Consider the following 23,114-nt stretch of genomic DNA (forward strand, 5'->3'; position numbering starts at 1 on the left):
GACGTATTTGCATCTGTTAATTGCCTGTGCCAATATCTATCGCGTAGGTTGTGAAAACAGATGTGAACGAGGTGGATCGTGTTCGACAATGTTCAATTGTTTCCAGAGCTTAAGCGATCAGATGTGGGTGGTATGTTTGGAAAAAAGACCTTTTCACCGGAAGTTTGACGTGGGCGTTAATGGCAAAATGAGGACCACAGGTGAGACTCAAATTCTTCTTCAGAGTTCACGTTTTGATTTTTTTTTATGTGTTGTAATAGTTTTTTTTACCTGTTCTTTTGTTTCCTTTTTTTTAGTGTGTCCTTTCCCAGGAAGAGTGAGGGTGACTATCACAAGAATTCTTTAGAGGAAGGACGTGCATACAACGGCCATAATGGAAATTTATTCTCACCTTGCCTCTTTGTGAGTTTCTTTTGTTTTGTGGTGTAATACTACACGTCGGAGAAGGTAAGAGTGAATTATCATTTCAGTGGAAGTCAAAAGTTTAATGACAATCTAAGAGGCAATCAGTTTGAAGAAAACATTCTGGGCTTTTGTTCAGGGCTTCTGAAGTTCTCGCTGGTGTTTTTCATCCGTTTTCCAGCCGTGAAACTTCACGATTTATTTTATAACTTTTCGGTATATTTCGAGATAATCATGATACCAACATTCAGGTATATCACAGAATGGCTAAACAATCATATGTAATTTCTAATTCTTTGTGTTGCCTTCTTTTTAGATAGACGATGAGGTTGAAATTCAAGTTCCAGTTACTTGTCGGTTGCTGACGATAATTTGCGAAGCTCGTTAGCCAGCCAAAGGAATCCAGCTCGCAGTCCATTACCTTGTACAGCTGATGCCGATTGGATATGCCATCGTCTACCGGCTAATTGACAGTTAACGTCTAACTTATCCGCCAACTCATAAACACTCATGGATTCGGCTAAATCTTGCTTATTGGCGTATATCAGAATCGGCACATTACGCAAGCGTTCGTCTTGTAACTATTACAATTGGCCAACATTTGAATTATGTTAGAAAAAGAATTTTAATGAAACGTACCATTAATTTTAGGTCGTTCCAGACTTCTTGTATTATATCCTTGTCTTTGCTGTCAACAACAAATATAATTCCTTGAGCATCACGAAGATATTGTGGCCAGAGACCACGTATCTTATCGCCACCTCCAATGTCCCAGACGTCGACGCTAAAGTTTTTGTGTTCCAGAGTTTCCACGTTGAAGCCAATGGTTGGAATGGTGGTCACGATTTCTCCGCCTTTCAAATGGTACAGGATTGTCGTCTTGCCAGACGATGGATGTCCAACTAACAATTTGGTTATGGAGATTGAAATTCAAAAAATTGAAACAGGATTCCTTACTCATAACGATTCTCAATTGCTTTTTCCTGGAGAATGGAGAGAAAAGATTCGAGACGGTGACACCCATAAAGGAGATTCTAAACATTTAAAAATGTAGGTAACTTTGAAATTGCAGGTTGGAATTGCATTTCTAACAGCCTTATCAATAAGGATTCGACTGCTGTTTGTTGCCTGTCCCCCTCAAACGAGATAAAGTCACTTGAGCTAATGACGTCGTTTTCGTTTGTGCATTGGATATGCAAGCATCAAAGTCTAATTATTATTTTACGTAATCATTATCAGAAAAAAACGCATGCATGTTATCAGAGGACTGTCATATTCTTACTAGTCAGTGAAACAAATCTTGTTATTGGTAAAACCTCCGCATTATTGTTTGATTTAAATACCAGCATTATCTGAAAACATTTTGATGTAATATTAACATTCGTAGTGTCTTGAGTAACTACCTATTTGACGTGTCTAATTGAGTTATTTGACGCGCCAAAGCATCTTGGCGGGTGACAACTGTACAATACAGCGCGTACGGGCGCTTCTAGAACGCCATCTCTGGAGCATAACGTGCGTTGCTAAAGTTGCTTTGCAGACGTTACTACTCCTTGTATACCGCATGACAGTACGTTCCGTAACGAAAAGGGGAACGCTGTACAAGGGATCTCGATATGGAATGGGATATTTAAAATATCGATATTTAAATTTAGCGAATGAAACGAACAAATTATACGACAAGAAAGTATATTTTAAAAAAAATCCGTCGAGCCGGAGTTGAACCAGCGACCTATGGATATCTTTGACAAGTAACTGTAACAACTTTCTAATCTCACTTTACTTGAATCTACAGTCCACCGCTCTACCAACTGAGCTATCGACGGATAATTCAAGAAGTAGTAAACAAGATATGATTACTATAGCAAAACATTATATCTTTCTTTTTCCGAGGATTAAGGTGAAATCGGACGCCGGAAGAGGACGACAAATTGTAGGACTAAAGAAACAGTGCATTGAACTTCATTGACTTGTTTTTGGAAGAGTGGTGCGATATACTAGGACGACATTATGAAACGTAGAAAAACATTTAAATGACGGTGGAAATGACTTGCTTCCCCTTCCTCTCTTTCAATTTTTCCATTTGTTAGCAAAGTTAAGGCAGGGTAAGCATTATTTCAAGGTAGAGTAAGAATTTACGAAAGAGAAAACATTTTGGCTAAATTTCAGTCGGACGCCATTGTCAGATGAGTCAAGACGTGGCCATTTGCAATCCCATTGTCTTTCTCACGTGGTCGTTACATTTCCTTGAAATGTGATCGAGTTGATTGTTAAGCAACAGGAAAGGCGATACATTAGTAAAATGGTATGCTTTATTTATATAGTATTATATTGCATAATCTTTGTTAAATCTAGTATTTCGAGTTTGTTTGATTACCTGTTCGGTCATCGTAGAACCCATTTGAGAGTAGAAACCGACTTTCGTTCTCTCTGAACTTTGGGGGCTTAAACGTTGTGAGATGAATATCTAGGCATGTTTTAAATTGTTTATGCATGTGGCAGAGTTTTATAGTCAAATGTAGTTTCTCTTTCGTGAGTGTTTTGTTAAACAATGTGGTGATTAATGCATGAGAAGTTCCTGTAGGTGTGCTAGCACAATGAAGACCATCAACAGCGTTGATAGTAATTTGATTTCTGCTTTCCCTTTCGTTGTTCATGTCGGTACGGGCCAAACCACAAGGCCACTAGTAATTTTGGACGGCGGCACTACGCTTCACTGGATGTAAACACAACGACGTAGAGGACACTTCACAAACAAGAGAAGTTATTTCTTCGCAGTTAGGGTGTCGTGCAGAGCATCTCGAGGAAAAGCGTTTGGCATCAAGTTGGTATCGTTTATTTGGCTTTCATTAATTGTTTGGTTGCTCTGCAACATGTTTCGCGTCGTTCGTTTCACATTCTTGATAACTTCGTTTCTATACTCGTGTTCAAGCTTTGCAGTCGCGCAAAGGCAAGATGCATTCATTGTCGAAGGTAAAGAATCAAATCATACATATATTCTTCCTTAATCAGTTGCAATTTTTAAATAGGTGACAGTGTAACAAACGAGAGAAATGCTAGAATGGTTGGGGCTGACGAAGCCGTTCGGAATCAATACCCATTTATGGTGAATTTGTTTCTGGCTTACTGTGAGAGTATAGTAGTTAATAGTAAAACAATTGATTAATCAGGTGGCTGTAATGAAACACAGTGATGCAGTAACAGATGAATATTCTCTGTATTGTGGAGCTTCTTTGATCAGTTCGACTCAAATCCTGACGGCTGCCCATTGCGTAAATGATGTCGAAACTAACAAGTACGTTTTATTTTTCTACTATCCTGATAAATCAGTTTATAAAGTGATTTTTACAAGGGTGTTGGGTCCCGAGTGGTTTATCGTGCTGCTTGGAATGCACTTCATGAACGAATCGATGAACGATGCCCAAGTGACCAAACGAGTGATTAAGGTCATGGTCCATGAAGAATTTGATTCAATAAGTCACGTAACTATCTTAGTAAGTTTTTGTTGAAGTTATTTATTGTTTTAATATTTTGTATGCAGTTTAACGACATCGCCATCTTGACAATGGAGACGTCTGTGGTTTTCACGTCAACCATTTCACCCGTTTGTCTGCCACCGAATGGCTCCAGTGACCAATATTTTAACAGAATTGCCATTGCACAAGGATGGGGACGTACCCAAGAGAAGGGGAAAAATTCCGATTTTCTCCGTCACGTTGGTATACGCATTATTTCCAACACATTATGCAGGAAGAGTTACATGGAAGAAGGAAAAATTGCTGATCATATGCTTTGCACCTGGTTGTCTGGCAAAGACGCTTGTCAGGTAATTATGTTATTCGGTAAGCTTGGCATTCACAATTGCACATAATGCAGGTAATTTTTTTGGGGGGTCTAGAATGACAGCGGTGGTCCATTGATAATTGCAGGCGAACATCAGAAATGCTCATGGATTCAGGTCGGAATCGTCAGTTTTGGACGTGGTTAGATTCTACTTTAACTTTGATAGCTGTACGTCAATTGAATTTTTTGTACGATAGGATGTGCAAGGAGATTTCCTGGGGTTTACACGAGACTGACGTCATTTTTGCCTTGGTTAAACAGACATTTGAAAGTGTGAATGAGAAAGAGAACTGTTTAGTAGCTCCTTATTAGTTAGCACAACCAAATTTGTGTCATTGCAGTATTTTATGTTTAGATTGTGCTAAATATGGCTGGTTATGCGGTATATTTTTTGATAATTTATGTAGCGTTTCAGGAAGTGCATTGAATTTATTCTGTTATACTAAAAAGGAAATTACCTTTTGTGTTGGGGCAGACAACTTAGAAACGGTCGTGACCTGCCCTAGGGTAAAGTGAGTTCGCACATTTTTCTTGCATCCTTTGTAGCACAAGTTTAGACCGTTATCTCTGGCTATCTTTTGCATGAATTTTCAATTTGTTTGACAGCTTAATGTTAGCCCTAAGTCTTTGGTTTCCTAGTGTGCTTTTGAGACGTTTACAAAAAAACGTTTCTTTGCCGATTGCCGTGTTATCCTATTTATCGAGTGAGTATAAAAAGGCTCACTGTTGGTCTCTATCTCATTCTTCGTGGACACTCGACCAACAATGAAGTGCTCGGTAAGTTTATTACTTTTTCCCCATAATTTTAAAGGAATTTATTTAAACTTTGTTTACGCAGACTGTCCGGGTGTTAATGCTAATGGTTAGTATCCAGTCGGGACATGTATCGCTGTCTATTATCCCTTCACGCTGGCCAGCTACCCAGTACGGGGGCATGGAAGGGGTTGTGAGTAGCCCAATCCGTTTGGCACGAGAAGTTAACGAGACCGTGGATCCTGAGGACCAGACAGAGAAAATTCTTTATGCCAAAAGTAATCAGTATCCTTTTATGGTATGTCAGTTAAACTAAATTAAAATTTGAATTAGATTGTTTGGCTAATGTAAATTGTTTTGTCCAGGTGGGAATTTTTACATTCAGAGAGGAATTTCACCGTTTCGCATGTGGAGGTTCGTTAATAAGCTCCAATAAAATCTTGACAGCTGCCCACTGTGTTACTTACAACAATACTAAAATGTACTTGAATTTAAATTATTAAAACATCAGATGTTGGACTAATGGAACTCTTGTACCGTGATAGTTCCATGGAACTTGTGCGATTGAAAGTCAAACTTGGTATGCACTTTTTGAACAGCACGTCGGATGATGCTGAATTGACGGTGGATGTTAGGCACATTAAAATCCACGAATACTATAACCCTAAGAATAGAGTAAGTATCCCAAATTTAATGTTTTTATCAGCAATCAAAGATTATTAAATGTGTTGGTAAAATAGCTTAATAATATCGCGATCTTGACGCTCGGAGCAGACATTGAAACAACGAAGACAATATCAACTGTTTGCTTGATGCCAGATGGTTATTACGATTATAAAGATATGTTCATCACGATGGGATGGATAACCACACCGAGCCAGTGGAATAATACGGATCGTCTTTGGCACTCCATGTTGATGCCCTGGCCATACTCATTTTGGAAAGATGAATATTTGAGTTTAGGTTTCAAGCTTACCGATCGTATGTTTTATGCATCTTGGAACGGAGAATTCGGGTGTAGAGTGAGTATCATAATGTGCTATTCGTGCTTTAATGTACTCAATCGTGGATATAACGGTTTCCTTTTCATGAAAAAGCATGACGACGGTAGTCCAATGATCGTGTCATATGGCAATGTAGCCGCGTCGAATTTCCTCAGTGGATGCCGTTACATGCAAGTTGGCATTGCCAGCATTGCTCGTGGTACTGTAGCAAATTCTCCTTTGATGTGTATATTAGTTATGGGATATAATTAAAGAATTTTACTTAAGGTTGTTTCAAACCGAAACTGCCGGGGGTTTATACCAGTGTTGAAAAGTTCATGCCCTGGATAAGGGAAAATGCGCCGGATGTTATTGCTGCATCGCTACCTATCCGGGGAATAGAAACTTCATCTGAAACCGACGTCACCATCGATCCGGAATTTTTAATATAATTCTTTTGGTTGATATTAAATTGTGAATCGGTTTGTATCATTAAAAATAGGAAATGATTATTTAAGATAATTATATGCTTTAATATTGCTATATCTCTATGCTCCAGTATAATTTGTTACACTAGTAAATATTACTTTGCACTGACGTGGTTACAGTTCATTTAATTGGAATTATTTAAAACTGCCCAATTTAAAAAAGGTGAGTGTTTTCTTTTAGTTTCTTCATAACAGCTAGTAGTATCGAACGTTTACGCTGTGTCAAAGATAAATGGATGTTGCGGCCAATCATTCAACACGCCATGAGTAATTTTCCTTATTATCAGCTAAGTGCTAAATGTAAATACTGAAACATAAATTCTTAAATTACAAACCTTGATCATTAATGTCCAGTACGTTACTTTTCAAAGCAATCTTTGGTAACCAATTTCAGAAAAATTCACTGCTCCTAAAGGTTGAAAGAAAAGACGCAAAAAAGTATTAAAAAATTATTCCGTCGAGCCGGAGTTGAACCAGCGACCTATGGATATCTTTTCACGTAAGTATATCAACTTTCCTTTCTTTTTGCTTCAGTTACTCGAAACTACAGTCCACCGCTCTACCAACTGAGCTATCGACGGATACTTAAAGTACCGTAGCTTTCCATTACTATGTGAACGGGCAATGAAACCCGTTCTAGAATGTACCTTGCAACTTATATGGGGAGCACTTAGATGTTAAGCACATCCACATTACTCCTTTGACGTTCCTCAAGGTGGGACCACTGAATGCTGTAAGAAAAATATCAAATATTAAGTAATCAAGTTGATTAGTTAAAGGTTTTTTACTTTACAGTTGGATTTCTATTGCTATGTTCAAGTTCAGGTGATGGACTTGTCGATACAACAGCCACGTCACCCAGGATCGTAAGTGGAATATCATGCTCTTCCCTTTCTTGGTTTTCTTCTTGATTTTCTGTTTTCAAAGTATTCACGCATAGCCACTTGATGAACGTATGCAAATTGCGAAGTGAAACGAGAAAAGATGTTTTAACGAAGCAACGCTGAATTTCAATCCTTTTATAGTCAGTTGAATTTCAATTGACGATGAGATTCAAATTCGATTTTAACAATTCCTTCTTGCAACTGGAAGTAAAACAAAAGCAAAGCGCTTTCGGCGCCAGTCACCTTCGGTGATTTCGCCGGTTACTGATTTTTAAATTTCTTTTACCTTGTTAATCCCGGGTTCTTACTGAACTTGACATTTCAGGATGGAAATCAAAGGGGGTGGAAAAATCGGTCTGAAGGTTGTGTTCCCATCGATGAAGGGCAGTTTTATCTGATTCCTTAAATATTTTCTCCCAACCTGAAGTTTTCTTTTTGCATTTCAATTGCGTTCACCAGACTTGGTTAATGAATTCGTTTTCTTACTCCAATTAGGGAGCTTTAAAATTTACATTTTTGAGTCTCGTAGACAGGAACTTCAGTTCACTTTCATGGCTATTGTTATTTTCAGGTGCGTGACCATGAACAAAGTTCATTCCTCTTCTTGTTGTTACTGATTTTAGGTAAGCGCTGACAGACTACTTGTTCGTTGTTGATTGTGTTATGGCACTCATTTAAGTGGATGGGGTCGAGCTCGTATCCAGTTTGACCGGTAATCCCCGTCTATGTTCTATCCACATGCGAATTCACAGCTTCTACTCGAAATGTAATTGTAACAATGGGTGTGGTCATTAAAGATAAAAATAAAAAGAGCAGACATTTACCATACCTGACACGTCTTCCCCCTGTGTTTGACTATAAAAGAGCCATCAGCAAACAGCTGGACATCGTCTTCGTCAAGTCTTCACGGCCGGAGTTGCGACCTTCAAATGGAATCAGCGGTAAATTTTCCATTTTACTAGTTTTTGAAGTAAACGCTAAGTTTAAAAAAAAAATAAAATGTGATCGGTCTTACTGTTAGGCTACATACCTTTTGCTGCTGTTGGCAGTGGCCAACGTTCAAGCGGCAAGTATCCAATACCCGGCCTTGCCTTCCATTAACTCGCGTTCACAACCCCTGCAACAATGGAACAGTAAAGATGATCAAGGGCGAACAAACTTCGGCTATGCCTATTACGACCAGGCAGCCTCTAACGTTCGTAACGCCAATGGTTACATGATTGGCTCTTGGAGTTACCTGAACCCGGAAGGTACGCAGGTTCGTGCTTCCTACACAGCTGACGACAAAGGCTTCAACGTGCTCTTCAGCAATGATGGCGTTGCTGCCAGTCCGGTAGCGTACGCGGCTGTCGAAGAAGAGGTCCCTGTTCTTTCCGCTCCTGTTGATACTCCAGTAGCGTACACCCCTGTTGAAAACTTCCCTGCGAGTTTCAGGAATGGTGGAGATCAACCTGCTATTGCTGATGATTCTCTCTGTTTAAGCAATGAACTCCGTGCAATGTCCCGAATGGATAGTTTAAATGCCACTTCTAGAATGACAGCCAGTGAGGAAGCCACTCCGAATCAATACCCGTTCTTGGTAAATTGTCATCTATTTTATAGCACGTAAGATGAATCAGTGGTTGATATTTAAATTAAAATACCTAATCGCTAGGTGGCCCTTGCCTCCGGTGATGAGGAAGAGGGAAACCTCGACACTTCTTGCGGCGGATCTTTGATTACTCCGACCAAAATCTTGACGGCTGCCCACTGCATTACTAAAGAGAAAACGGAAACGTTAGCAAAAATTAAATTACGTGCAGAACTTGAGAACTAAACAATATTGTTTTCTATTATCTAGCTTAATTACGCATGCCATCCATGTGAGATTCGGAATGCACACGATTAATCCAACAGCCAGTGACTCCCAAGATAAAAGAAACGTCGTAGACATGAAAATTCACGAAGAGTATAACGGCGAGACTCTTGTAAGTCATTCTGGTGTATCTGCTTAATTCATTTGAAGCATCGAATCAAACTTTTTATTTGGTTTTCAAATATTTGACTTCAAAAATTTCTGTAGGAGAACGACATCGCCATTTTGACCCTGGATTCGCCTGTGGAATATACGGACAATATCCAGCCCATTTGCTTGTCGCCAACGTGTTTGGTTACTGACGGATTGGAAGCGATTGGAATGGGATGGGGATACATCAAATCTGGAGGGCCAGATTCAGAATATCTACGACACGCTGTCCTTCCAGTTGTTGGCAACAAAGAATGCCAGGAAATCTACGGAGATAAAGATGATATTCGTGACACTATGCTTTGCGCTTATGGAGGTGCAAAAGACACTTGTCAGGTAAATACTCGACTTAACCCTGCGCAATATATCTTCGACTAGTTCTGAACAAACTTGTTTGGTAACAGGGTGACAGCGGGGGCCCTCTGGTAGTCGACTATGGCGAATCAAAGTCAGAATGTCGTTTCGTGCAAATTGGTGTTGTCAACTACGGCGATGGTATACTTTAAATTAAAAATATTAAATTAACGTACCATGTTGACATGCTTCGATTGCACTCCTAGAATGCGGCGTGACGGAAAATCCAGGAGTTTACGCCAGAGTTGGGGCATACTTGGATTGGATAGCAGCAAATATGTAAAACTGTTGAAACCCTACAAGATTTTCAACACCTCCAGTCCCGACCTCGATATGATAAAAGGATGCCTCTTATTTGACATTTTTAGCTTCTAGGGCATAAAATAAATTCGATAAACAACAAACGTCTACGAGTCGTGAGATGTTCAACGTCGCGGGGCAAAAGGTTATCTTCAAATATTATGTTATTTAATATTTACCTCCCATGGAATCATCTTATTTTCCACGATCTCTATTAATTCTTCACTCTACAAAATTCGAATTCTTGCTTTTATATTTGCTCACAGTTTGGAAAGAGTGAGTTTACTCGACTGTCTTTTTATAGAAATTACAAAGAGCGATGGTTTAAAATGGTGGAGATTTTGTACCCATCCTTTACACCGTTTCCCACGTTGCCCACACTCTAAAGCTCAGTTGCCAATTTAAAAAATTCAGAAACATTCAATAAACGATTCGACAAAGAAATATGTTATTCTGAAAGTGTTTTAATTTTTGTACATTTAAAAAAAGAAAAAGGCGAAGTACTTGAACTGCTAATATTATACAATTTATAACAATTAGTTTATCGATTTTTAATAGTGTTTCCGTTCGACACATAGTGAGTACCCGCCTAGATTTTGGGTGGTGCCTCCATTGTTTAGACTAGTCGTAGTTACGAAACGATACGAGTTCTTTGAGGAGCTTGGTGTAGTTTGAAGTCCTTTCAAGTGTTTTCAAGTAGAAATAATCTGTGATTTGATCCACGATAACACGAATAAACCTGAAGATGCCAAAACTAGAATAGAAATTAGTGAATGTGAAATCAAACAATAACATGGATCTAAATCGACTGACAATGAAAAAAGTGTTGAACCCAGTGATTCCTCATCGTAATGCAACCGCGATATTTGCCTGGTAATTATTTTACTTTTAACACTTTCAGTAAGACCCTCGTTAAGATGTCAAATCGTTTTTCTAGACTCACTTTGTAAGCCAAGATGGCGCCGGTCAGTTCTTTGTGTCCTATTTTATGCAGTCTGTTGAATGACTGACGTAACTAGTTTTTCATCGTGCATGCAAGTCCTCGTCTCATTTATTTTACCTTAGTTTTTTTTTTCGAGGTAAAAATTCGTGTTAATGATTGGTCAAGTCTGAATCGCTTTTCGGTTTCAATATCGTAATTTTGCCTTAAATAATTTTGATAGTCTATTAAAATGGCTGCTGGCAATGTTATCTTGGCCTGTGTTGAGATACCTGAAATCTTGAAGTTTTGGGTAATGCATGTTTATTTGTCATGGTAATTTTTGAACAACTTCCCGTTAGATCTAATGCACATCCGTTTGTTTTACGTTTTCTAAGAATTCACATTCCCATTAAAATTTATGTAGTTAAAGAATTTGAGAAGTTCAGTTACTGTACAACGGCTCACGGTAAACAAATTCTAGGGAAAAAATATTTTCATTCAATCACGAAAATATATTTATTTAAAAAGCTTTTGAAGCTTCGTAGCATCCACCGTTGATTACTTGTTAGTATTATGGTTACCAAAATCTTGATGCAAACTTTTCATACCGTTGTGATAATGATCTATTCAAAGAGACGAGGAAAATTGCCCCTTTTTGTGCGAGTTTTAGTTTTTAATGCGTGTCATTAAAATTAAATAGGAGTACATTACAGATCATACGGAGATCAGCTGAGCAATGGTATAAAATCATAATTTTGAATACGCAAGTTAATTATCAATAAACATTCGTCCAATTCATGGCAGGTACTCGTACGCATTTTTATTTTCAGTTAATTTGCGTGATCATGAACAAAGATTCATTTTCTACAGCGTTTGCTGGTTTTATAAGGTAAGCGTTGACAAGTTACGTGCTTCTTGTTCATTGTTTTTTGTTGTTTGCAGCATTCCTTAAAATGGATCGAATGGAGATTGCAACCAGTTTATACGGGATTCCCCGTTCATGTTCAGTGCTAACCCTACCAAATGAATTTTTTTACCCTTCAAGTTGTTGAAGTGAATTCGGGTGTGGTCATTAAAGACAAAGATGGAAAGAGAAGCAGCCTACCGGTTGCCACGTCTTCCGTCCGCCTTAGAGTATAAAAGAACCCACCATGTAACAATTGGACATCGTCTTCGTCGAGTCGTCAAGCACCGAGTTACGAGCATTAAATGGGATCTCCGGTAAATTTTGCACTTTAATAATATATATATTTAACATAAATTTTGTTATCTAAAAATTCAATGTGACCGGTTTTACTATTAGGCTGCATACCTTTTGCTGCTGTTGGCAGTGGCCAACGTTCAAGCGGCAAGTATCCAATACCCGGCCTTGCTTTCTATTAACTCACGTACACAACCCGTACAACAATGGAACAATAAAGACGATCAAGGGCGAATAAACTTCGGCTATGCCTATTACGGCCAGGCAGCTTCAAACGTTCTTAATGCCAATGGTGATATGATTGGCTCATGGAGTTACCTGAACCCGGAAGGTACGCAGGTTCATGCTTCCTACACAGCTGACAACAAAGGCTTCAACGTGCTCTTCAACAACGGCGCTCCTATTGACACTCCGGTGGCATACGCGCCTGTCGAACATGTCCCTGTCTTTGCCGCTCCTGTGGAAACTCCGGTTGCATACGCGCCTGTCGAAGATGTCCCTGTCATTGCCGCTCCTGTTGAAACTCCGGTTGCATACGCGCCTGTCGAAGATGTCGCTGTGTTTGCAGCTCCTGTGGAAACTCCGGTGGCATACACGCCTGTCGAAGATGTCCCTTTCATTGCCGCTCCTGTTGAAGATGTCCCTGTCTTTGCAACTCCTGTGGAAACTCCGGTGGCATACGCGCCTGTCGAAGATGTCCCTTTCATTGCCGCTCCTGTTGATACTCCGGTGGCATACGTGCCTGTCGAAGATGCCCCTGCTCCTGTTGCCAGTCCAGTAGCGTACGCGTCCTTCCCTGTTGAAGAAGTCCCTGTTTATCCCAAAGATGATGACGAAGAACCCGAAACGATTCAACCTGAAAAGGTTCAACCTGCAATTGGGGATCGTTCTCTCTGTGAAAGCAACGAACTCCGTGCCTTGTCTCGAATGGACAGGTCAAATACCACGTCAAATTCCACATTTAAAATGACAGAGAGTGAAGAAGCCACGGCGAATCAATATCCATTCTTGGTAAATTGTTATCTATTTTTTCGTGTGTGTTTGTAAAATTAATTTATACTTAATATTTTGAATTGAAATACTTGATTGAAAGGTGGCGCTTGTTTACGGAGATGAGGAAAACGAAAACCTCAATCCGTTTTGTGGCGGATCTTTGATTGCTCCAACCAAAATTCTAACGGCTGCCCACTGCATCACTGAGGAAAAAACGGAAACGTTAGAAAAGTTTAATCGTATTTATAACGTGCGCTATATTAACAGTTTTTTTTTATTACTTATTTTTCTATCTTATAGCTTAATGAAAGATGCTTTCCATGTCAGACTTGGAGTGCACACGATTACCAAAACATCGAGTGACTCCAAGTTAAATAGAAAAGTCGTGAACATGAAAATTCACGAAAACTATCTCGCCAAGACATTTGTAAGTCGTAATTCAATTGAATCAAACTAATTTTGTTTTGGCTTTTGATTGTTGTACTTCACCAATTTCTATCTGTAGGAGAACGACATCGCCATTTTGACACTGGACTCGCCTGTGGAATATACGGAAGCTATTCAACCCATTTGCTTGTCGCCGTCGTGCTTGAATACTGACGAAATACAAGCCATTGGCATGGGTTGGGGACACATCCAACATGGTGGTCCACTTTCAGAATATGTACGACACGCCGTGCTTCCAGTTGTGAGCAATGCAAAGTGCCAGGAAACCTACGGGGAGAAAGATGATATTATTGACTCTTTACTTTGCGCTTATGGAGGTGATCTAGACACTTGCCAGGTAGATTCTCGGCTCAACCCTCCTCAAAAATATATTGATCTAATTTTAAGTATACTGGATTGTTTTTAACTGTACTAGGGTGACAGCGGCGGTCCTCTAGTATCAGATTATGGCTCATCGGTGGAAAATTGCCGTTTCGTGCAGATTGGCGTCGTCAGCTATGGCCAAGGTATACTTTAAATTTAAAACATTAAAACGTACCAATCTCGACATGTTTCGATTGCTGTACTAGAATGCGGCGCAACGATATTTCCAGGAGTTTACACTAGGGTTAGTTCATTCTTGGAGTGGATATCAGAAAATATGTAAAGCTGTTGAAACCCCATAATGCTTTCATCTTGTCCAATCCCGACTCCGAAAATGACAAAAGGACGCGATTTTGTTCACATTCATAGCTTCCAGGTCACGAACAGAAATCAAACAATAGCGAAGCGTAATGCGTTCGTTGTCGCGGTGTAAAAGTTTATTTTTAAGTGTTATTTTTATTCGATATTTACCTCCCGTGGTATCACGTCATTTTCCACGTTCGCCAATACTTCTTAAATCCATACGGTTCACAGCTTGGCAGGAAGGCTTTCTCTACAATTTGTTGGTTTCTTTCTAGAAGTTTCAGAACGGTATGTAAGGGAACTGATTTTGTCCACCTAAATGCTTCATTGTTTCCCATGGTTACCACATTTTAAAGCTGTATTGCCAATATCTGAATCCTTTAAATATTCAAATAAATGGTTTAGTAAAAAACTGTGACCTTTTTTTTTATTGTGTATCAATGAAAGAAAAAAGAAATTCATGTTATTTTTAATTACAACAAATTTTACATGCTTGATAACTTTATTTATCGATATATGACAAAGTCTTTCCGTTGGACACGTGGTGAATTGGCGCGACAAATCCGGTATTGTTTCTTTCGCAGTCTGCACTTGCTGAAGTAACGACACCAAGTAGGTCATTTGTGCTTCCCAATATTGCTAAAAAGCTTTTTCGAGTGTTTTCGGTTAGAAAAAGACTCCTAATTGTTTGTTCCTCGAGATCGTGAACATGCATAAAAAGTCGGTAAGAATTGAAAAGAAATTTATTTTCACGTAACTTTAAAGGAATTAATGGCTTTACTCCAACATTTCATAGTTATCAGTCACCCATTTTATTTACTGTTACTTTTGGCATTTGAAAAACGAATTTTGAGTAAATTGCTAAACTACCTTAAAAGTAATGAAGGAAACTTTCTTCAACAGCTTGTAACGCTCGTGGTACGTTTACACTTACCATATTTCCTACAGATATGTTTGGCTTGCCACATTTCTAAAGTAATTGTATCCTGAATGTTTGTGTTGGTTATCGCAATAATCGTCACTGTGTCCAGTCCCTAAATCTCTTTGTCGTTTAATTTTTAAAATTTCTCGGAGCCAGGAGTCTATTAAAATGGCTATTTCAGATAGTTAAGTTTTACCTAGGCCTATGTCGGATATTCGCAGTCCAGCATCCGCCATTTTGAATCTGTTTTCTCAAACCGCGGAAATCTAAGTGAAATTTTGTAGTCCTCAAAAGAATTGCCAAGTTTCGTTTATAGTTATACAACACATAGCCCTTTAGGTCACCAATCGATAGCTAATTTTAAAGTTTTTAATAGTGTCTATCAGCAAAGAGACATCTAGTGTTAACTAATCAGAAGTGTTCTGGTTACCAAAGTGTTTCAGCAAAATAATCGTGAAAAATACATGTAATGCAAGTCACGGTGAGTATAGTCATAGGCATATTAAGTAGATATGTGTATCATTAAACTTGAAAAGGAATGATTATGGATAACACCAAATCAGCTGGGCAAATGGTATAGAATCGAAATTTTTAAAATACGCCAAATATATTTTGGATTTTTATTTCTGCGATGTCCAGCTGGCCATCTAATTTCCTTTTTATTTTCAGACCAGTTATATGACCATGAACAAATTTCATTCCTTCCTGCGGTTGTTCATCATTGAAGGTAAGCGTTGACAAGTTACGTGCTTCTTGTTGGTTGCTCCTGATTGATTCTGGAATTTATTGATATGGATAAGACGGAGTTGGCATCCAGTTTGAGCGGTATTCCCCGTTGATGTTCATGCGATCACATGCAAATTCACTGCTTCTACCAAAAATGTCATTGCTATAATGAATTCGGGTGTGGTCATAGACGACAAATATAGGAAGAGCAACAACCTGCCGGTTGCCACGTCTTCATTCTGTCTCTGCGTATAAAAGAGCCCATCATTACACAATTTGACATCGTCTTCAACGTTTCGTCAAGCAACGCGTCGCGACCATCAAATGGACTCTTCGGTAAATTTCACACTTTAATAGTAATTAAATTAAACGGTCATTGTTCTAAAAATTAAATATGATTGTTTATACTGTTAGGCTTCATACCTTTTGCTGCTGTTGGCAGTGGCCAACGTTCAAGCGGCAAGTATCCAATACCCGGCCTTGCCTTCCATTAACTCGCGTTCACAACCCCTGCAACAATGGAACATTAAAGACGATCAAGGCCGAACAAACTTCGGCTATGCCTATTACGGCCAGGCAGCCTCAAACGTTCGTAACGCCAATGGCCACATGATTGGCTCTTGGAGTTACCTGAACCCGGAAGGTTCGCAGGTTCTTGCTTCCTACACAGCTGACGACAAAGGCTTCAACGTGCTCTTCAACGATGGCGCACTTGTTGTCTCTCCTGCTGCCAGTCCGGTAGCGTATGCGGCCGTCGAAAATGTCCCTGTCATTGCCGCTCCTGTGGCATACGCGCCTGTCGAAGATGCCCCTGCACCTTACGCTCCTGCTGCCAGCCCAGTAGCGTACGCGTCCTTCCCTGTTGAAAAGGTCGCTGCTCTTCCCAGAAATGACGAAGTTCAACCTGCTATTGCCGATGATTCTCGCTGTTTAAGCAACGAACTCCGTGCCATGGCTCGAATGGACAGGTCAAATGCAACGTCGTCAAATGCCACGTTTAGAATGACAGCAAGTGAAGAAGCCACTCCGTATCAATATCCATTCTTGGTATGTAAGCATTCCTTTTTTTCCTATTTGTGTAAAATTTATTTATACTTGATATTTTGAATCGAAATAATCGATTAATAGGTGTCGCTTTCTATGGGAAGTGAGGAAAGCGAAGACTTGGACTCATTTTGTGGCGGATCTTTGATTGCTCCGACCAAAATTCTAACTGCTTCACACTGTATCACTAAAAAAGACACGGAAATGTTAGAAAAGTTTTATTGTATTTATAACGTGTGCTATAATTTTGTTTTCTATGTTATAGCTTAACTACAGATGCTATCCACGTCAGACTGGGTGTGCACACGATTGCCCCAACTTCGAGTGATTCCCAGGCTATAAGAAACGTCGTGGGAATGAAGATTCACGAAGAGTATAACGCCAAGACACTTGTAAGTTTTGAATTAAAATTGAATCAAACTTAATTTGTTTTTGCTTTTAAATATTGAACTCCAACAATTTCTTTCTGTAGGAGAATGACATCGCCATTTTGACACTGGACTCGCCTGTAGAATATACGGAAACTATTCAACCCATTTGCTTGTCGCCGGCTTGCTTGAATACTGACGATATGCAAACCATTGGCATGGGATGGGGAGACATCAAAGATGGAGGCCCAGGTTCAGAGAAAGTATTACACGCCGTGCTTCCAGTTGTGAGCAATGCACAGTGCCAGGAAACCTACGGGGAGAAAGATGATATTCGTGAGAATATGCTTTGCGCTTATGGAGTAGAAAAAGACACTTGTCAGGTAAATCCTCGATTTAACCCTACTCAAAAATATATTTATCTTATTCTGAAAATACTGGATTGGTTTTAACTGTAATAGGGTGACAGCGGCGGCCCTCTGGTAGCAGATTATGGCGCATCGGTGGAAAGTTGCCGTTTCGTGCAGGTTGGAGTCGTTAACTATGGCCAAGGTATGCTTTAAATAAAAAATATTCAATGTACCATATTGACGTGCTTCGATTGCTTAACTAGAATGCGGTGTAACCGAGTATCCAGGAATTTATGCGAGGGTTAGTTCATACTTGGACTGGATAGCAGCAAACATGTAAAGCTGTTGAAACCCCATAATGCTTTCATCTCGTCCAATCCCGACTCCGAAAATGACAAAAGGACGCGATTTCGTTCACATTCATAGCTTTCGGGTCACGAACAAAAATCCAACTAATAATAGCCAAGCATGATGCGTTCTCAGTCGCGGTGTATCAGTTATTGTTAAATATTATTTTAATTCGATATTTACCCCCCATGGAATCACGTCATTTTCCACGTTCTCCAATACTTCTTCAATCCATACGGTTCACAGTTTGGCAGTAAGGCTTTTTCTACAATTTGTTTGTTTCTTTCTAGAAGTTTCATAATGGTATGTAAGGGAACTGATTTTGTCCACCTAAATACTACATCGTTTCCCATGGTTACCACATTTTAAATCTGACTTGCCAATATCTGAAATCCTAGAAATGTTCAAATGAATGGTTTAATAAATTAGTATGGCCTTAATTTTTTATTTTGTATAAAAAAAGAAAAAAGAAATTGATGGTATTTTTAATAACAACAAATTTTACATCTTTGATTAATGTATCAATCGATATATCACAAAGTGTTTCCTTTGGACACGTGGTGAATTGGCGCGATAAATCGGTATGGTTTCTTCTGCAGTTCACACTTGCTGAAGTAATGACACGAAATTGGGCCGTCGTGATTCCTTGTGTTTAAAAGCTTTTTTCAGGTGTTCTCTATTAGAAAAAGTCGCAGTTGTTTGTTCCTCGATAGCATGAACATGCACGAAGACGGTAAGAATCGAAAAAAGAAATTTATTTTCATTGTTGTTTTAAAGGAATTATTGGCTGTACTCCAACTTTTGATAGCTGCAAGTCCCCAATATAATTTCCCTTTGCCTTTGGCATTTTGAGAAACGTTTATTGTGTAAATTGCTAGATACCTTAAAAGTAACGAAGGGAAGTTATTTTAACATCTTGTTACGATCGTAGTTCTTCACGTTTTCTAGATGTCCTACAGATATATTTTGCTTGCTACATACCAGTGCTAAAGTAATTGAATGTCGAATGTTTTTATTGGTTATAGCATAAAATCCTCAATGTGTCCAATCTCTAAATCTCTTTGTCATTCAATTCCAAATTTTGAATTTGGTAGTCTATTAAAATGGCTGTTTCATGTAGTTAAGTTTTATCTAGGCTTTTCCTCGGGTATTCGTAGTCCAACATCCGCCATTTTGAATCTGTTTTCTCATACTGCAGGAAATTTAGATAAAATTTTATAGTCCTCAAATGAATTGCTAAGTTTCATTTATAGCTTTTTCACACAGAGCCCGTTAGATGAGCGTATATTAGTTATCGTATTCTACCCTCTTGCTTTCCATAACAATTATTTTCACTAATTAAAGAATTTGACAGCGTCATCGACGGTTCCACGGTTCATCTACTATTCAACGGTTTATCATCGACTCTTCAACTGTTCATGGTGAAAATTGCTGTCGAAAAATGTTTAAATTCAATCACCAATCGATTGCAAATTTTTAAAGTTGTTTAGGATTCTTAAAGCTAATAGGCATCTAGCGTTGACTAATCGGAAATTCTCTGGTTACCAAAATCTTGCTACAAAATATGCGTGATGCATGCATGTAATGCGAGTCCCGGTGAGTATAGTCCTGTGCATTCTAAGTATCCGTGTTATTGTTTTTAATGCATATAATTAAACTTGAATAGGAATAGATTATCGATAACACCAAAATCAGCTGGGCAAATCCTATAGAATTGAAATTTTTTAATTACGCCAAATATTTTGGATATTTATTTCTCCTATCCTTAGCTGGCCATCCATCCTACGTTTTATTTTCAGACCAGTTATATGACCATGAACTAAGTTCATTCCGTCCTCTGTCTGTTCATCATTTAAGGTAAGCATTGACAAGTTACATGCTTCTTGGTGATTGTTCCTGATTGAGTCAGGCATTCATTTATATGGATCAGATAGGGTTTGCATCCAGTTTGTGCGGTTTCCCCGCTTGTGTGCATTGTTATCCCATGCAAATTCACTGCGTCTACCAAAAATGTCATTGCCATTATGAATTCGGGTGTGGTCATAGACGCCAAAAATAGGAAGAGCAACAACCTGCAGGTTACTATGTCTTCAGTCTGTCTGTGAGTATAAAAGAGCCCATCTTTACACAATTTGACATCGTCTTCGACGAGTCGTCAAGCACCGCGTCACTTCCATCAAATGGACTCTTCGGTAAATTGTACACTTAAATAGTAATTAAATTAAACGGCCATTATTCTAAAAATTTAATATGATTGTTTATACTGTTAGGCTGTATACCTTTTACTGCTGTTGGCAGTGGCCAACGTTCAAGCGGCCAGTATCCAATACCCGGCCTTGCCTTCCATTAACTCACGTTCACAACCCGTACAACAATGGAACAATAAAGACGATCAAGGGCGAATAAACTTCGGCTATGCCTATTACGGCCAAGCAGCCTCAAACGTTCGTAACACCAATGGTGACATGATTGGCTCTTGGAGTTACCTGAACCCGGAAGGTACGCAGGTCAGTGCTTCCTACACAGCTGACGACAAGGGCTTCAACGTGCTCTTCAACAATGAAGCCCCTGCTGCCAGTCCGGCAGCGTACGCGGCTGTCGAAAATGTTCCTGCATTTGACACTCCTGTTGCCAGTCCAGTAGCGTACGCGTCCTTCCCTGTTGAAAACGACGCTGTCATTTCCAAAGATGATGTGATTGAACCTGTTATTGCCGATGATTCTCGCTGTTTAAGCAACGAACTTCGTGCTATGTCTCGCATGTACAGATCAAATTCTACTTTTAAGATGACAGCAAGTGAAGAGGCCACTCCGAATCAATATCCATTCTTGGTAAATTAGCATTTTTTTTTTCTTTCTTTCTCATCAGCGTGTACCACCGACCTATATTTTGAATTGAAATATTGAATCGCTAGGTATCGCTTGCTTCAGGTGATGAGGAAAATGAGAATCTTGTCAGTTTCTGCGGCGGCTCTTTGATTTCTAAGAACAAAATCTTAACTGCCGCACACTGCGTCACTGAGGAAAAAACGGAAACGTTAGAAAAATTAAATTTTCTTTCATGATGTGCGTTATTAACAAGATTTTTTAAAAACCTGTTAGCTTGGTTACTCATGACGTCCATGTCAGATTCGGAATGCACACGATTAGCAAAACATCGAGTGACGCCAAAGATAAAAGAAACGTCATTGAAATGAAAATTCACGAACAGTATGACGGCAAGCTAGTTGTAAGTCTTATCCAGTCCATTTTCTTAATATAATTGCATCAAACTAGGTTTATTTTTGCTTTTACATATGCACCTGAACATTTCAATTTCTTTCTGTAGGAGAACGACATCGCCATTTTGACACTGGACTCGCCTGTGGAATACACGGACGCTATTCAACCCATTTGCTTGTCGCCGCTGTGCTTGAATACTGACGGAATGGAAACGATTGCCATGGGTTGGGGACACGTCGAATACAAAGGTGAAGCTTCAGAATATCTACGACACGCTGTCATTCCAGTTGTGAGCAACGAAGACTGCCAGGCTACCTATGGGGAAAAGGATAATATTATCGACACGATGCTTTGCGCTTATGGAGGTGAAAAAGACACTTGTCAGGTAAATCCTACATGCAAAGAATATATCGTTTCTCTAATTCTATCTACTTCTAATTGTTTTTAACCGTAACAGGGTGACAGTGGCGGCCCTCTTGTGGCTGACTATGGCGAATCGATGTCAGAATGCCGTTTCGTGCAGGTTGGCGTCGTCAGCTATGGCCAAGGTATACATTACAATTTCATTTTATAATATTAAAACGCACTATCTTGACATTCTGTGTTTGCTTTTATAGAATGCGGCGCAACGAAATATCCAGGCATTTACACGAGGGTTAATTCATATCTGGACTGGATAGTAGAAAATATGTAAAACTGTTGAAATCCTATAAGACTTTCAACACCTCCGACCTCGACCCTGATATGACCAAAGGACGCGATTTATTTGACGTTTTCATTTCGCAAACGAAGTTTAACAAACAAAATAGGAGCACGATGCGTTCAATGTCGTGGAGCAAACGTTTAATTTTTAAATCTTATTTTTATTTAATTTTTTTTTTACACCCCATTGAATCGCCCCATCTTCCACGTTTCTTCAGTAATACTATTGTTCTTGCAGCTCAAGTTTTCCATCTTTTTACAGTCTACATTTTTGCAGAGAGGCTTAATCTGCAGGCTTTTTTGTAGAAATTTCGAAAAGGTTAAGAAACAAGTGGTACGGAATTTGTTTCCCTCTACTATTCGTACTGTTTTCCGCGTACACCAACTTTTAAAGCAAGGTTGCCAATCTCCAAACTGTAGAAAGATTCAATAAAAGATTTAGCAAATAAATCTGTTTTTGTTTTTTGTTGTTCGTCAAATAAACATAATCGTGTTTCGAAATAAATAATTATCATTGTCTAAATTATAACTACGAAACAATTTATATTTTTGATAAATGTTATGTATCGATACTTAAAACCTGTTCCCGTTCTACACGTGCTGAATACGCGCCAAAATTTTCAGTTCAGACTAGTTGGAGTGACGGTACGATGTAGATTCACTGTGTATCTCAGTATAATTAAAGCTCTTTTACGTTGTTCCAACAGAAATAACCTTGAGTGCCTTGGCCATTGATAACATGAATGAACCTAAAGACGGTAAGAAAAGAAAACAGTATATTTTAAATGTTTTATCAAAAAAGCTGATGACTGTAATTTGCTTATCAGTTGAAAAGGTATCCGTGTTAGTCATTCATCGGTAGTGGGATGGCGATATCAGGGTGGAACTTCTTGTTATTTACTTTAGGGTTTTCAACAAAACCACGCCAACATGACGAATCGTGTCTTGTTCTTCTTCGTTCAAACGGGCCAGAATGGCGTCAGTCAGTTCCTTATCTCCCAAGCTGTGCTGTCAGGATTCGGCGTGAAGTAACACCAAGTTATCACCACAAATGTAAGTCCTCTTTTTCATTCATTTTGCCCAATCGTTTTTTTTTCGAAGATAGATTTGAGGGAAACGGCTAGGTCGTCGTGAAATTGCTAGACAGAGTGTTTCTTCCTATTCTTCCAAGTTCAACCCCATTGTCGTTATT

At 39.1% G+C, this 23,114-nt stretch overlaps 5 protein-coding genes and 2 non-coding genes across 9 annotated transcripts; 4 read left to right on the plus strand and 3 right to left on the minus strand.

Moving 5' to 3' along the window:
- Positions 1-702: 702 nt before the first annotated feature.
- On the minus strand, positions 703-1,520 carry LOC130702535 (ADP-ribosylation factor 4-like). Its single transcript, XM_057524220.2, has 3 exons — positions 1,360-1,520; positions 1,042-1,304; positions 703-983 (listed from the first exon to the last, which is right to left on the minus strand). The coding sequence occupies exons 1-3, from the start codon at positions 1,442-1,444 to the stop codon at positions 750-752; spliced, it is 582 nt and encodes a 193-aa protein (XP_057380203.1). The 5' UTR covers positions 1,445-1,520; the 3' UTR covers positions 703-749.
- Positions 1,521-2,106: 586 nt separating this feature from the next.
- On the minus strand, positions 2,107-2,228 carry Trnay-gua (transfer RNA tyrosine (anticodon GUA)). Its single transcript has 2 exons — positions 2,192-2,228; positions 2,107-2,142 (listed from the first exon to the last, which is right to left on the minus strand). It is a non-coding gene; the product is annotated as a tRNA-Tyr (tRNA).
- Positions 2,229-2,999: 771 nt separating this feature from the next.
- On the plus strand, positions 3,000-4,579 carry LOC130702441 (proclotting enzyme-like). The gene is made up of 9 exons (XM_059495763.1): positions 3,000-3,024; positions 3,145-3,226; positions 3,335-3,375; positions 3,432-3,508; positions 3,573-3,697; positions 3,755-3,884; positions 3,944-4,228; positions 4,301-4,385; positions 4,443-4,579. Exons 1-9 carry the CDS (start codon positions 3,000-3,002, stop codon positions 4,520-4,522), a joined length of 930 nt encoding a protein of 309 aa, XP_059351746.1. The 3' UTR covers positions 4,523-4,579.
- A 302-nt stretch (positions 4,580-4,881) lies between these two features.
- On the plus strand, positions 4,882-6,534 carry LOC130702519 (proclotting enzyme-like). Its single transcript, XM_057524201.2, has 7 exons — positions 4,882-5,022; positions 5,084-5,296; positions 5,364-5,479; positions 5,544-5,673; positions 5,739-6,020; positions 6,096-6,201; positions 6,270-6,534. Exons 1-7 carry the CDS (start codon positions 5,011-5,013, stop codon positions 6,431-6,433), a joined length of 1,023 nt encoding a protein of 340 aa, XP_057380184.1. The 5' UTR covers positions 4,882-5,010; the 3' UTR covers positions 6,434-6,534.
- A 388-nt stretch (positions 6,535-6,922) lies between these two features.
- Trnay-gua (transfer RNA tyrosine (anticodon GUA)) lies at positions 6,923-7,050 on the minus strand. Its single transcript has 2 exons — positions 7,014-7,050; positions 6,923-6,958 (listed from the first exon to the last, which is right to left on the minus strand). It is a non-coding gene; the product is annotated as a tRNA-Tyr (tRNA).
- Positions 7,051-8,240: 1,190 nt separating this feature from the next.
- LOC130702525 (venom protease-like) lies at positions 8,241-10,030 on the plus strand. Its single transcript, XM_057524209.2, has 7 exons — positions 8,241-8,294; positions 8,375-8,932; positions 9,008-9,129; positions 9,194-9,320; positions 9,416-9,694; positions 9,763-9,853; positions 9,919-10,030. Exons 1-7 carry the CDS (start codon positions 8,283-8,285, stop codon positions 9,993-9,995), a joined length of 1,266 nt encoding a protein of 421 aa, XP_057380192.2. The 5' UTR covers positions 8,241-8,282; the 3' UTR covers positions 9,996-10,030.
- Positions 10,031-10,642: 612 nt separating this feature from the next.
- On the plus strand, positions 10,643-22,274 carry LOC130702506 (trypsin-2-like). 3 transcript variants are annotated; one of them, XM_057524179.2, is made up of 10 exons: positions 10,643-10,885; positions 10,950-11,673; positions 11,739-11,823; positions 11,877-12,155; positions 12,238-13,146; positions 13,229-13,350; positions 21,101-21,227; positions 21,327-21,605; positions 21,678-21,768; positions 21,838-22,271. In XM_057524179.2, exons 4-10 carry the CDS (start codon positions 12,144-12,146, stop codon positions 21,912-21,914), a joined length of 1,617 nt encoding a protein of 538 aa, XP_057380162.1. In that variant the 5' UTR covers positions 10,643-10,885; positions 10,950-11,673; positions 11,739-11,823; positions 11,877-12,143; the 3' UTR covers positions 21,915-22,271. The 3 variants fall into 3 exon arrangements, with proteins under 3 accessions (XP_057380162.1, XP_057380163.1, XP_057380166.1); XM_057524180.2 differs by lacking the exons at positions 21,101-21,227; positions 21,327-21,605; positions 21,678-21,768; positions 21,838-22,271 and adding exons at positions 13,429-13,555; positions 13,634-13,912; positions 13,991-14,081; positions 14,145-14,625 and having other exon boundaries at positions 11,739-12,155; XM_057524183.2 differs by lacking the exons at positions 10,643-10,885; positions 10,950-11,673; positions 11,739-11,823; ... (1 more) ...; positions 12,238-13,146; positions 13,229-13,350 and adding exons at positions 19,997-20,191; positions 20,270-20,830; positions 20,914-21,035 and having other exon boundaries at positions 21,838-22,274.
- The last annotated feature ends 840 nt before the right edge of the window (positions 22,275-23,114 follow it).

The sequence above is a fragment of the Daphnia carinata genome, chromosome 6 (genome assembly GCF_022539665.2).
Source record: "Daphnia carinata strain CSIRO-1 chromosome 6, CSIRO_AGI_Dcar_HiC_V3, whole genome shotgun sequence".
Taxonomy (NCBI): domain Eukaryota; kingdom Metazoa; phylum Arthropoda; class Branchiopoda; order Diplostraca; family Daphniidae; genus Daphnia; species Daphnia carinata.

Bases quoted from the DNA above. Each gene is read 5' to 3' on its own strand.
- LOC130702519 (XM_057524201.2), top strand. The intron at 5,297-5,363 runs GTATGTCAGTTA...TGTTTTGTCCAG, and splicing joins GTAATCAGTATCCTTTTATG to GTGGGAATTTTTACATTCAG. The intron at 5,480-5,543 runs GTACTTGAATTT...GTACCGTGATAG, and splicing joins ACTTACAACAATACTAAAAT to TTCCATGGAACTTGTGCGAT.
- LOC130702506 (XM_057524179.2), top strand. The intron at 21,228-21,326 runs GTAAGTCTTATC...TTCTTTCTGTAG, and splicing joins AGTATGACGGCAAGCTAGTT to GAGAACGACATCGCCATTTT. The intron at 21,606-21,677 runs GTAAATCCTACA...TAACCGTAACAG, and splicing joins GTGAAAAAGACACTTGTCAG to GGTGACAGTGGCGGCCCTCT.
- LOC130702441 (XM_059495763.1), top strand. From the start codon at position 3,000: ATGAAGACCATCAACAGCGTTGATA. The intron at 3,509-3,572 runs GTGAATTTGTTT...TTGATTAATCAG, and splicing joins GGAATCAATACCCATTTATG to GTGGCTGTAATGAAACACAG. The intron at 4,386-4,442 runs GTTAGATTCTAC...TTTGTACGATAG, and splicing joins AATCGTCAGTTTTGGACGTG to GATGTGCAAGGAGATTTCCT.
- LOC130702525 (XM_057524209.2), top strand. The intron at 8,933-9,007 runs GTAAATTGTCAT...CCTAATCGCTAG, and splicing joins CGAATCAATACCCGTTCTTG to GTGGCCCTTGCCTCCGGTGA. The intron at 9,854-9,918 runs GTATACTTTAAA...TTGCACTCCTAG, and splicing joins TGTTGTCAACTACGGCGATG to AATGCGGCGTGACGGAAAAT.
- LOC130702535 (XM_057524220.2), bottom strand. From the start codon at position 1,444: ATGTTTAGAATCTCCTTTATGGGTGTCACCGTCTCGAATCTTTTCTCT. The intron at 1,305-1,359 runs GTAAGGAATCCT...CCAAATTGTTAG, and splicing joins GCAATTGAGAATCGTTATGA to TTGGACATCCATCGTCTGGC. The intron at 984-1,041 runs GTACGTTTCATT...CAATTGTAATAG, and splicing joins GGAACGACCTAAAATTAATG to TTACAAGACGAACGCTTGCG.